This window comes from Rhinopithecus roxellana, chromosome 8 (genome assembly GCF_007565055.1).
Source record: "Rhinopithecus roxellana isolate Shanxi Qingling chromosome 8, ASM756505v1, whole genome shotgun sequence".
Taxonomy (NCBI): domain Eukaryota; kingdom Metazoa; phylum Chordata; class Mammalia; order Primates; family Cercopithecidae; genus Rhinopithecus; species Rhinopithecus roxellana.
In genome coordinates this window covers 17,912,155-17,924,290 of record NC_044556.1, presented here as the reverse complement: position 1 = coordinate 17,924,290, position 12,136 = coordinate 17,912,155, and the positions used below count along the sequence as shown (strand labels likewise).

The following is a 12,136-nucleotide window of genomic DNA, read 5'->3' as shown; positions in this document are numbered from 1 at the left end:
TTTTTTTTTTTTAAATATTTTTATGGCTATCAATCTAGGTCACTGTGGTTACAGTTTGCCTTTCCTTGATGAGTAATGGCATCCGGTGTCTTTCACACCTTCATTGGTCCCTGTAAGTCTCTTTTTCATGTCTGTGTTTAACCAAATTCTTTTTTGTTGTTGTTGAGACAGGATCTCACTCTGTTGCCCAGGCTGGAGTGCAGTGGTGCAATCTCAGCTCACTGCAAGCTCCACTTCCTGGGTTGAAGTGATTCTCCTGCCTCAGCCTCCCAAGTAGTTGGGGTTACAGGCACCCGCTGCCACGCCCAGCTAATTTTTGTATTTTTAGTAGAGACGGGGTTTCACCATGTTGGCCAGGCTGGTCTCGAACTCCTGATGTCAAGTTATCCGCCCACCCCAGCCTCCCAAAGTGCTGGGATTACAGGCTTGAGCCACCATGCCTGGCCTGTTTAACCAAATTCTAAGCAAATGTCATTCAGGAGCTGCTTCCCCAAGGTCCCAGCCAGGCCGAGGTCCCCTGTTCTCTGCAGTAGCAGCACAGGCTGGTGGTTGGGTCGTGTTTTAGGGTACAGGGCCAGCCCTTCCTGAGCCGCTCTAGACGAGACCCCGTTGTCGCAGCAGTACAGTGGCCCTTGTGACTGCAGCAGCTGTTTCCTGGTCCTGGAGCAGGACAAGGGAGTGGGCCGTGGATGTGTTGCACACGTGGACAGTGGTGGCTTGCCCCGTGAATCGTGCTCACTGTGGAGTGGGCCTGTGCGCCTGTTGAGGGGTTGTGTGCTTGAGAAGCATGGGGCAGTTTCTGGGGCGTCACAGCCTGGATGGTGGTAGCGTGCAGGGGCACTATCCCTCTGTTCTCCCCTGAACAGCAGAATCCTTGGGGAGTCTTGGCAAAATCCTTGGAGAGCCTTGGCAAAGAAGAAGGCTCCTCGTAGGCCAAAGTGAGGCGCTCGGTGCCTCCCACTGTGGTCACTATGCATGTCATATGTATACGGCTGCATGGTCTAAACTGGCCAAGCAGACCCATGACTCAGAGTCACCGTGGAGCAGGTGCTGAGAGGCCAACCATCTCTCACATCCCAGGCGGCTTGCCCTGCTCCTAGCAGCTCCGTCGTGCCCAGCTGATGGGCACTGGATGCGGGCAGTTGGAGAGCCCACCCCTTCCAAAGGTCAGGGCCCTGTGCCACCTCAAGCTGGAGTCCTGAAACGGCGCTGAGTGGCTCCAGGGGGTGGACCCTGGGCAGACCCATGGGGTAGGTGTTGTCTCTGATACTGTCCCAGGTGTAGAGCTGCTCGGCTTACCCTGGGTCTTCCAACAGGTCTCTCCAGACTCAAGTAGTGCTTTGCCCTCTGAGGAGAGCTATGGGCAGACCAGGGTGGGAAGGAGTGAGACCTGAGCAGTGGAGATGGAGCCCAGAACAGGGTACTATGAGGACAGGAGCAAGGCCTGGGTGGGAGGGCATCTCAGTGAGCTGGACCTGAGTGGGACAGTGGGGCCAGGTGGTGCAGGGGTGGGTGGGTTTGGGGACCGAGGATCATGGTGACCAGCCAGGGCTACGCTGTGGGGTAGCATCTGGGACACTGAGATCCATGCTTAGGGCCCCAGGTTGGGAAGAGGGAAGAAGATACAGAGGTGTAGTTCTCTGGATCCCAGTTCTTTCTCAGACACTGCCAGAAGGCTGGTCTCTGAATAGCTGAAGCGTCAGTATTTATTTTGAGCTCTTTTGTATATTTTTTCCTTGGAAATTCCACTGCTCCAAGCTCAGTGACCAGCTGCCCTAAAACCATGTGGCTGCCCGAAGGCCGTGTGGCAGAGCTCTACAGGCCTCGGGCTCCCACCCCAGGCTCCCACCCCAGGCTCCAAGGTGGCCCCACTGCACCCGCTCTGACAGACAGTGCTCACCCACCTGGTTGTTAAAAGCCAGTGTTTGTGAGACAGGACTTAGCCTGGTTGGTGGTTTCAGGGAATCAGCTGGGGCTGTGAGAGTGGAGGGGGCTGCTTTTGCCTATATGGGGCCTCGGGAGAGTCACGATCCAGGGTCAACCTTGACCTGACCTTGCTTTTTCCTGGCAGGGCTGTGAGCACCTTGAGCCTTGCCCTTCTCTCCCGGTGGATTCACAGGCTGGTGGTGGATTCCAAGGATGGCACACTCCCCACCCCTGCATCCTGGGCCTGCTGCCAGCCTGTTGCCTGTATCTGGAGGCCCCATTCTTACCTGTCATGTGGCCCCAGCCCTCTGTCCATCTGAGGAACTCCTACTGATCCTTCCAAAACCCTGCTCTGGTGACCTTGCCTGTAATTTTCAGAGTGTGTGCATTTCCTTTCCCCTCTCTTGAGAACACCATCTTCACCCTGCTCCTTCTATACCTGGGGAGGGAGTCTTTGGGTTTCTCAGTGTCTTTATTGATGTTCCCCTCACCCTTTTTTTTTTTTTTTTTTTGTAGGATTCTGTTTCACTGAGGCCGTCTATCCGATTTCAAGGAAGCCAAGGGGTGAGTTTCTGTTTTAATCATTCATATTTGGAATTTTGGGACTGGTATAGTCTCAGGTCTGTCCTTGCTCACTGGGTACAGCAGCAGCTCATGGCAGTGTTTGGGCCCTGTCTGCCTCCACGCAAGGCTGGGTTCTAGGCCCCCAGGATAGCCACTTGGCTGGGGCCACACCAGGACGTGTCTGGTGCCCATCACAGGCTGCCTAGGTGATGGGCAACTCTCCTCTCCCAGTGGCCCCCTTCGTGCAGTGATGTGCACCTGGCTTCCAGTCTGATAGGGTAGGGGCCCCAGCCCCCAGCCCTGGACCGGTTAGGAACTGCCCACACAGCAGGAGGTGAACTGTGGGTGAGCAAACATGACCACCTGAGCTCTGTCTCCTGTCATCTGAGCGTGTTATTAGATTCTTACAGGAGTGCGAACCCTATTGTGAACTGTGCATGCCAGGGATCTAGGTTGTGTGCTCCTTATGAGAATCTAATGCCTGATCTGAGGTGGATCAGTTTCAGCCCGAAACCATCCTCCCCTATGGCTCCCCGTCCCCCTTCCACCATCCATAGAAAAATTGTCGGCCGGGCGCGGTGGCTCAAGCCTGTAATCCCAGCACTTTGGGAGGCCGAAACGGGCGGATCACGAGGTAAGGAGATCGAGACCATCCTGGCTAACACGGTGAAACCCCGTCTCTACTAAAAATACAAAAAAATTAGCCGGGCGAGGTGGCGGGCGCCTGTAGTCCCAGCTACTCAGGAGGCTGAGACAGGAGAATGGCGTAAACCCGGGAGGCGGAGCTTGCAGTGAGCTCCGCATGGTCTAAGAGATCTGGCCACTGCACTCCAGTCCGGGCCACAGAGCAAGACTCTGCCTCAAAAAAAAAAAAAAAAAAAAAAAAAAAAGAAAAATTGTCTTCTGGGCTGGGCGCGGTGGCTCACGCCTGTAATCCCAGCACTTTGGGAGGCCGAGGCGGGCAGATCACAAGGTCAGGAGATCGAGACCACGGTGAAACCCCGTCTCTACTAAAAATACAAAAAATTAGCCGAGCGCGGTTGCGGGCGCCTGTAGTCCCAGCTACTTGGGAGGCTGAGGCAGGAGAATGGCGGGAACCCGGGAGGCGGAGCTTGCAGTGAGCCGAGATCGCGCCACTGCCCTCCAGCCAGGGGGACAGAGCGAGACTCCGTCTCAAAAAAAAAAAAAAAAAAAAAGAAAAATTGTCTTCTGGCTGGGTACGATGGCTCATGCCTATAATTCCAGGACTTTGGGAGGCTGAGGCGGGTGGATCACCTGAGAGGTCTGGAGTTTGAGACCAGCCTGACCAACATAGAGAAACCCTGTCTCTACTAAAAATACAAAATTAGCCGGGCGCGGTGGTGCATGCCTATAATCTTAGCTACTCAGGAGACTGAGGCAGGAGAATTGCTTGAACCTGGGAGGAGGAGGTTGCAGTGAGCCGAGATTGCGCCATTGCCCTACAGCCTGGGAAACAAGAGCGAAACTCCGTCTCAAAAAAATAAAGAAAAAGAAAAATTGTCTTCCACAAAACTAGTCCCTGGTGCCAAAAAGGTAGGGGACTGCTGCGTTAGGGGACACAAGGACCACGGACATTTGTCTGGATTTTGGTTGGGAGAGAGGTTCATAGAAACTCAGCACCCTCATTTTTATTGAAATATGTTTCCTTCTAAATGACCATCTTATAGAAAAATCAGGGAATGAGAGAAAGGGTGAGTTGTCTGCCTTCCTTGACCCTTAGGACTCTGCATCTCCCCTAGCCCACCCAATATACCTTAGAATGGTTTGATTTTTCTTCTAGCCTTTATTACTGGTTCCCCCACTACCCACCCCCGAGACAGTCTCGCTCTGTCATCCAGGCTGGAGTGCAGTGGCGTAATCTCGGCTCACTGCAACCTCGGCCTCCCGGGTTCAAGCAATTCTTGTGCCTCAGCCTCCCAAGTAGCTGAGATTATAGGCGCCTGCCACCGTGCCTGGCTAATTTTTGTACTTTTAGTAGAAACAGGGTTTCACCATGTTGGTCAGGCTGGTCTCAAACTCCTGACCTCAGGTGAGCCACCATGCCCGGCTTTGTTTTGTTTTTTAAGAGATAAGTCTCTGTTGGCTGGGCGCGGTGGCTCAAGCCTGTAATCCCAGCACTTTGGGAGGCCGAGACGGGTGGATCACGAGGTCAGGAGATCGAGACCATCCTGGCTAACACGGCGAAACCCCGTCTCTACTAAAAAAAAAAAAACTAGCCGGGTGAGGTGGCGGGCGCCTGTAGTCCCAGCTACTCCAGAGGCTGAGTCAGGAGAATGGTGTAAACCCGGGAGGCGGAGCTTGCAGTGAGCTGAGATCCGGCCACTGCACTCCAGCCTGGGTGACAGAGCGAGACTCTGTCTCAAAAAAAAGAAAAAGAGAGATAAGTCTCTGTTGCCGAGGCTGGAGTGTAGTGGCACGATCATAGCTTACTTTAGCTTTGAACTCTTGGGCTCAAGGGATCCTCCCGCCTCAACTTCCCAAGTAGTTGGGACTACTGGTGTACACCACCATGCTAGACAAATTTTATTTTTATTTTTATTTTTATTTTTATTTTTTTTTGAGACGGAGTCTCGCTCTGTCGCCCGACCTGGAGTGCAGTGGCCGGATCTCAGCTTACTGCAAGCTCCGCCTCCCGGGTTTACGCCATTCTCCTGCCTCAGCCTCCTGAGTAGCTGGGACTAGAGGCGCCAGCTACCTCGCCCGGCTAGCTTTTTGTATTTTTTAGTAGAGATGGGGTTTCACCGTGTTAGCCAGGATGGTCTCGAACTCCTGACCTCGTGATTCGCCCGTCTCGGCCTCCCAAAGTGCTGGGATTACAGGCTTGAGCCACCGCGCCCGGCCTTATTTTTATTTTTCTATAGACGGAGTCTCATGTTGCCCGGGCTGGTCTTGAACTTCTGGGCTCAAATGATCCTCCCACCTTGGCCTCCCAAAGTGCTAGAATTACAGGTGTGAGCCACTGCACCCAACTTTTTTTTTTTTCTTTTAGAGTTACCATGTCATACCTAAATCAGTTTCTATCCACAGCCCGAGAGCTCTGCACAGCTGGGTGTGGGGATGTGGACGTGATGATCCGCGGGCTTCCAGGTGCAGCCCAGGGTTCCGCAGAGACATGGAGCCTCTAGGAGACGCGTGTCTGTGTGTGCTAATAAAAAGATGCATTGTGGCCGGGCGCGGTGGCTCAAGCCTGTAATCCCAGCACTTTGGGAGGCCAAGATGGGCGGATCACGAGGTCAGGAGATCGAGACCATCCTGGCTAGCACGGTGAAACCCTGTCTCTACTAAAAAAAAAATACAAAAAACTAGCCGGGCAAGGTGGTGGGCGCCTGTAGTCCCAGCCACTCGGGAGGCTGAGGCAGGAGAATGGCGTGAACCCGGGAGGCGGAGCTTGCAGTGAGCCCAGATCGCGCCACTGCACTCCAGCCTGGGCAACAGAGCGAGACTCCGTCTCAAAAAAAAAAAAAAAAAAAAAAAAAAAAAAGATGCATTGCAAGCAGTGGGCTCAGATGACTGTGGGCTGGGGAGTCTGTAACCCTCAGGGCTGACTGCAGACCCCCAGTAGGAGCTGATGGAGCAGTCCTCAGGCAGCCCCAGTAGGAGCTGATGGAGCAGTCCTCAGGCAGAGTTTCTTCCTCCTCCTGCCAAACCCCGATTTACCTCTTAAGGACTTGAGCTGATTCAGTGGGGCCACCCAGACCATCGAGGATCATCTGCTTTACTTGCTTACAGTATCTGGGTTGTAGATGGTAACCATGTCCACAGAGTACCTCCAGGGCACCCCTAGACGGGATGTTGTGGAATAATAATGAATCCCCAGGGGCTGCAGCCTAGCCAGTTGACACAACCCCACACCTCCATCAGCCCCAGTTGGGTCTGTGGTCACCCTTTGGCCACCTCCTTTTTACCTTCCCCAGGACATTCTCTCAGGGGTCAGACGGTGGGGTCAGGGGCGGGCTGGCCGGGGCTTACTGCCAGAGCAGCCCCACAGTGCCCTCTGGTGTCTTACAGCAGTCACTCTGTGCCTTCTGCTGCCACTGAACACTCATGCCACTCCACCCCAACCTGGGCAGTGGGGGACCCCTCATCCCCAACCCCCATCTCAGCGAGCCTGTCAGATGATACACTGCAGCCTGGCCATGACCGAAGCAGACAGTGGTGTCCTTGCGTGCAGCGTGCCATGTGTCTTGACCTGGAGCCTAAGCACATGTGTAGCGGGGGCTCATGTCACTGAGAGAGACCTGGGGTGGCTACAGGGCTAACCTCCTCCTAGAGACAGGGTTTTGCCATGTTGGTCAGGCTGGTCTTGAACTCCTGAGACCTCAGGTGACCCATCCACCTCGGCCTCCCAAAGTGCTGGGATTATAGGCGGGAGCCACCGCGTGTGGCCAGCAGCTTCACTTTAGTGGGCTGTTAGCTTCGGGGCTCTTGGTCCTGGGTCATGCTGCCGGCAGCCTGCCACCAGAGCCTGCACTGGGCTCATTGTTGTCAGAGCACCCCCTGGAGGTGTGTTCCTTCGTGGATCCAGTCAGCCAGCATCACCCAAGCTCCTGCGGTTCACTGTCTGGGTCTTGGGGCTGGAGGGACTACTCTTAGGTTGTCATCAAGTACACGTGCTGATTCGATGTTCAGGGTCTCGTGTGGGATTCAGGGACCTATTCCCCACGGGCCCACTGGACTCGAGCTGGAGACGTTGTGACTTAGGGACCTTGGCCATGCTTCTCCCTCTGTTCATCACCTTCCTTGTCCACCTCGAGGGCATCTGCAGGTTGAACTTGAGGTCAGGAGAACCAGTGTCCTTCCTGCAGCACAGAACAAGCTCAGCCTTTCATGTGCCTCTCCTCTTACATGGGTGCACCATGGCCAGCATAGGGTCTCGGCCTACGTGCTTCTGGGGTGGGGGTCTGATCTCGCCCAGCCACCTCCCTGCCTGTGCAACAGGTGCCCTCATGATGGCCAGGTGCACCTCTCCCTTCCCCTGCACAGGGAGATTCGTCAGAGTCGCTTTATGGCATTTGCTGATTCACCGGGAAAGTCGAGCCTGCTGTGGTGTGTCCTGCCCCCGAGTAGCGTGCTTGGCTTGATGGCATTTCCTTTGTCCATGCTTGTGTCTAGAGCCTCTGCCCTTTCCCAGACCTCGAGTGGGGCTGACGTGGATCTCAGCTGTCTGGGGATTCCTCCTAGGATTTAACCCTAGTGAGGCCAATAGACTCCAGAGGGGAAAAGAAACCTGCACTTTGTTGACCCCAGCTGTGAATTCCAGCAAAGTCCCAGGTGATGATTTAAAAAAAAAAAAAAAAAAAAAAGGCCGGGGGAGCTGGGCATGGTGGCTCACACCTGTGATCCCAGTACTTTGGGAGGCTGAGGTGGGCAGATCGTCTGAGGTCACAGGAGTTCAAGACCGGCCTGGATAACATGGTGAAACCCTGTCTCCACTAAAAATACAAAAATTAGGGCCGGGCACGGTGGCTCTAGCCTGTAATCCTAGCACTTTGGGAGGCCGAGGCGGGTGGATCACCTGAGGTCAGGAGTTCAAGACCAACCTGGCCAACATGGTGAACTCCCATCTCTATTAAAAATACAAAAAATTTAGCCAGGCGTGGTGGCGCGCACCTATAATCCTAGCTACTTGGGAGCCTGAGGCAGGAGAATCACTTGAACCCGGGAGGAGGCAGAGATTGCCGTGAGCTTAGATCGTGCCACTGCACACCAGCCTGGGCAACAGAGTGAGACTCCGTCTAAAAAAAAAAAAAGAAAAAGGAAAGGAGCAGTTGGTGTCCAGGGATGTTCCAGGTGTCAAGACTTCTGTGCGCCGAGGCAGGACCTGTATGGCAGTTTCTAGAAGGAGGTTTGGCAGGGTTTGTCTCTGCCAAGCAGAGATACAGCAGTGTCTTGGCAGCTAAGAATCGATTCCTGAAAACCTCCCAGGGGCCCATGCATCCCCTACACCCTGCCACAGCTGCACACCTGGCCCTGGGTTCTGCACCTGACCCCCGCTTCTAGGATGGAGTTTGGGCGGCAGATGTCTACCGTGTGGAAAAGAGCCAAGCAGGGTGAAGGGCCACTGTGAAGCCCCTACCGACGGAGAAGCAAGGTCTCTGGGCAGGCCCAGGAGGGGCACTGTCAGTGCTGACTGGGTGTGCAGCTGCCCCCGGCCACAGTCGGTGCCCAGACCCTCCCGTGGTGGCAAAGGGGGTGGGCTTTGCTGTATCAGACTCCCCACCTCTCCAGCTGGCTGTGGCCCGGTCTCATTGCCAGGTCTGCTGAATGGCATCTCCCCTGAAGCCAGGGTGACAGGATGAATCCTGCCTGCCTGGGTGGAGCTGGGGTTTTCTTGGGATAGGACTGCACGTGAGGGTGCCCAGCCCTCAGTCACTGTGGGGCAGGAGCCACTGGCGACTTGGGCCTCAGGCCAGGACCACAGGGGCAGTGGGGGTTAAAGAGACGACAGAGGAGGGCGGGAGAGCCACCCAGGCCGGGCTCAGGTTCCCACAGCCACTCCTTTTGGTTTCCCTGGATGTGTAGTCCCCAGCTTCCCTGGCTGGCTCATTCTGGGTCACCACGTCACCTGTGCACCTGGCCACCACAGAGCCTCTCGGAAACCTGAGCTTCCCTCATCCCAGCGGCGTGTTTCCAGTTACTTGTATGAATGAGAATAAAAGTCACATCTGGGAAGGGAGGTGCAGGCAGGGCAGGGTGGCACCTGTGTGTGTTGGGCGAAAAAACACCTCAGTGGCATCGGAGCAGGACAGGTCTGGATGGCCAGGGTCACCCACATGGCTCTGGCAGAGGCTTCAGGGTGTGTGTGGTTGTGTTTGTGTGTGTGGCGGGGGGGGTTGTGTTTGAGTATAGGGGGTTCATGGTTGTGTGGGTTGTGGTTGTGTGCGGGTTGTGTTTATGTGGCTGGGGGTTGTGTGTGGTTGTGTGTGCGTTGTGTTTGTGTGGTTGTGTGAGGGGTTTGTGTGTAGAGGGGTGTATGTGGGGGGGGTTGTGCATGTGTGGGTTGTGTGTCTGGGTTGTGCTTGGGGGGTTGTGTTTGTGTGCGGCGGGGTTGTGTGTGGGGGAGGTTGTGTGTGTGGCGCTGTGGGGGGGTATTGTGTGTATGGTTGTGTGGTTGGGGGGATTGTGTGTGTGGTTGTGTGTGGGGGGAATTGTGTGGTTGTGGGGGTTGTGTGTAGGGAGACTGTGTGGAGGGGTTGTGTTTGTGTATGTGGGGTTGTGTGTAGGGGATTATGTGGTTGTGGGGGTTGTGTGTAGGGAGATTGTGGAGGGGTTGTGTTTGTGTGTGTGGTTGTGTGGGGGGATTATGTGGTTGTGGGGGTTGTGTGTAGGGAGATTGTGTGTGGAGGGGTTGTGTTTGTGTGTGTGTGTGGTTATGTGTGGGGGATTATGTGGTTGTGGGGGTTGTATGTAGGGAGATTGTGGAGGGGTTGTGTGTGTGGTGTGTGGGGGAATTGTGTGGTTGGGGTTGTGTGTAGGGAGCTTGTGGAGGGGTTGTGTGTGGGGGGGGTTGTGTGTGGGGGGATTGTGTGGTTGTGCAGGTGTGGCCTGGCATGGTGGGCCCTCAATGGGCTTTAGCCTCGCCCTCCACCAGTACACTGGCTGAGCCCTGACCCTTCAGCTTGCGTTTCTGTATCAGCATGACAGGGACAAGGGTGCCTGCCCTAGGGGGACACGTTTGAGGCTGAGAGGGGATGCTGGGCAGACCCCAGCAGATGGGACAGCTTTTTTCCTGGGGCAGTGTTCCGCCTTGGGGAGGGGCAGGATGGGCCTCTGGAGAAGGGTCTGCAGGCCGGGCACAGGGAGTGGCTGGTGCAGGGACTGCCTGCAAGCCCAGACCAGACTCTTCCTGCCCAGAGTAGCCGAACCCAGGAACTGTTCTTATCTTGGGAGCAGGGACTGACACTGGGCTGGGTGCAGCCATGGCTTCCCTTGTGGGTCCAAACACTGCCCCAGGGGACAAGTCCTAGCCAAGGCCACATAGCAGGGTGGGGGAGTGGTGCTCTTCCACGTTCCTGGTGGCCGAAGCCCGGTCCTCTGTCTCACAGGTGAGGCACAGGCAGGCAAAGCCTCCCATGGGCGTACGAGGCAGCTCGGCAGGGGCGAGGGGGCTGGAGATTCAGCCGCAGTCTCTCCTGCGTTCATGGTGTCACAGAGGAGGAGATGGGGCTTGGGTGTCAGTGGGGTGCTGCAGCCTGGGGGACAAGACCTGAGGGCTCCCTCCATGTTGTCCCTCCTTGTTGACTGTTTGAACGCCCCTCATGTGTCAGTCTAACTGTGAGGAGCTCGTGCCAAAGCCCAGGCATTAATTTAGGAAGGGCCACCTCTGTTGACAGAGGGTCTGGGGTCAGCCTGGAATGCAGTGGCCTCAGATGTGATGCTGCCCTGCACTGAGCCTGGCTGGGACCAGCACAGTCCATCCATCTGCCTGCCTGTCCCTGACTGTCCGTCCTCCCAGGCAGGGCTGGAGCTTTGTGCAGCTGGGCTGCAGGGGCACAGCCAAAGTCAGGCTGCTGTGACCCATGATAGGTTTGTTGGGGTCCAGTACTTCTGATCTGTGAGCCCACAGGACACAAGCCTACCTCATTCACAGCTGCAGCAAATGGAGACTCACATGGAGTCAGTGTCCTTTGTGGGGGGATGCTGACAGGGGGTTGCCAAGGAGGGACGCCAGAGTTGCAGGTGGCTGCCCAAGTCCCTCTTGTCACATTTTACGTCATAGGATGTCCCAGGCCAGGTCTGTCCGTTTGGTGGTGGGGAAAGTGAGTCGTGATCCAGACAAGCCACTTTCCAGGGGTCACACGATTGGGGTGGGGGCCCTGCATCTGGGCAGGTGCTGAGCACTGTCCTCAGACAGCAGTGCTGTTGATGCTGAAAACGGCCCCTGGCCCCATGCCCACCCGCATAGGTGCCTGAGTCCCCTGTCTACGCAGTGTGTTGCTGAGGATGGGCCACCCATCCCGTCACTGGCAGAAGAGCAGGGATGTGTTTTAGGGAAAGGGGACAGGACATTCCTGTTGTGAGGGTTGCATTGTGGGGACTCGTGCAGGAGATGCAGGCTGGGGGCCCGTCCTGCTGAGGACCTCCTGGTGACACCCCCTCCCCCTCCATGCAGCACATCTCCATCCCCCAGCCCGACTGCCCCACGGAGGCGCGGACGTTCTCCTTCTACCTCTCCAACATCGGCCGCGACAACCCCCAGGGCAGCTTTGACTGCATCCAGCAGTATGTCTCCAGGTGAGGCGGCGCCCCAACCCAGAGCACCCCACTGACTCTCCAGGTGCCACCTCTGGCCCAGGGTTAAGATGTGCCCCATTGAAACCGTGTTGCCTGAGACGGTGCTGATGGAGCCTGTTTTCCAGGCCAGGTGGTGGACTGGGGGCTTGGGTCCTGAACAGATCCTCCCTGCATTGTCCCAGCTGCTGACCCCAGCTGGCCTTGTCTTGCAGTCATGGGGACGTCCACCTGGACTGCCTGGGCAGCATACAGGACAAGATCACAGTGTGCGCCACCGACGACTCCTACCAGAAGGCACGGCAGAGCATGGCCCAGGCAGAGGAGGAGACACGGAGCCGCAGTGCCATTGTCATCAAGGCTGGAGGCCGCTACCTGGGTGAGCAGCGAGTTT

At 56.1% G+C, this 12,136-nt stretch overlaps 1 protein-coding gene across 1 annotated transcript in view; it reads left to right on the top strand.

The window, feature by feature from the left end:
* The window catches only part of ELL (elongation factor for RNA polymerase II), an 87,370-nt gene that overhangs the window by 50,248 nt on the left and 24,986 nt on the right, over window positions 1–12,136 (top strand). Inside the window, exons 2-4 of the mRNA XM_010386653.2 lie at window positions 2,443–2,490; window positions 11,624–11,745; window positions 11,958–12,121. Of these exons, the coding sequence (XP_010384955.1) occupies window positions 2,443–2,490; window positions 11,624–11,745; window positions 11,958–12,121 (334 nt within the window). The remainder of the gene's footprint in view (window positions 1–2,442; window positions 2,491–11,623; window positions 11,746–11,957; window positions 12,122–12,136) is intronic.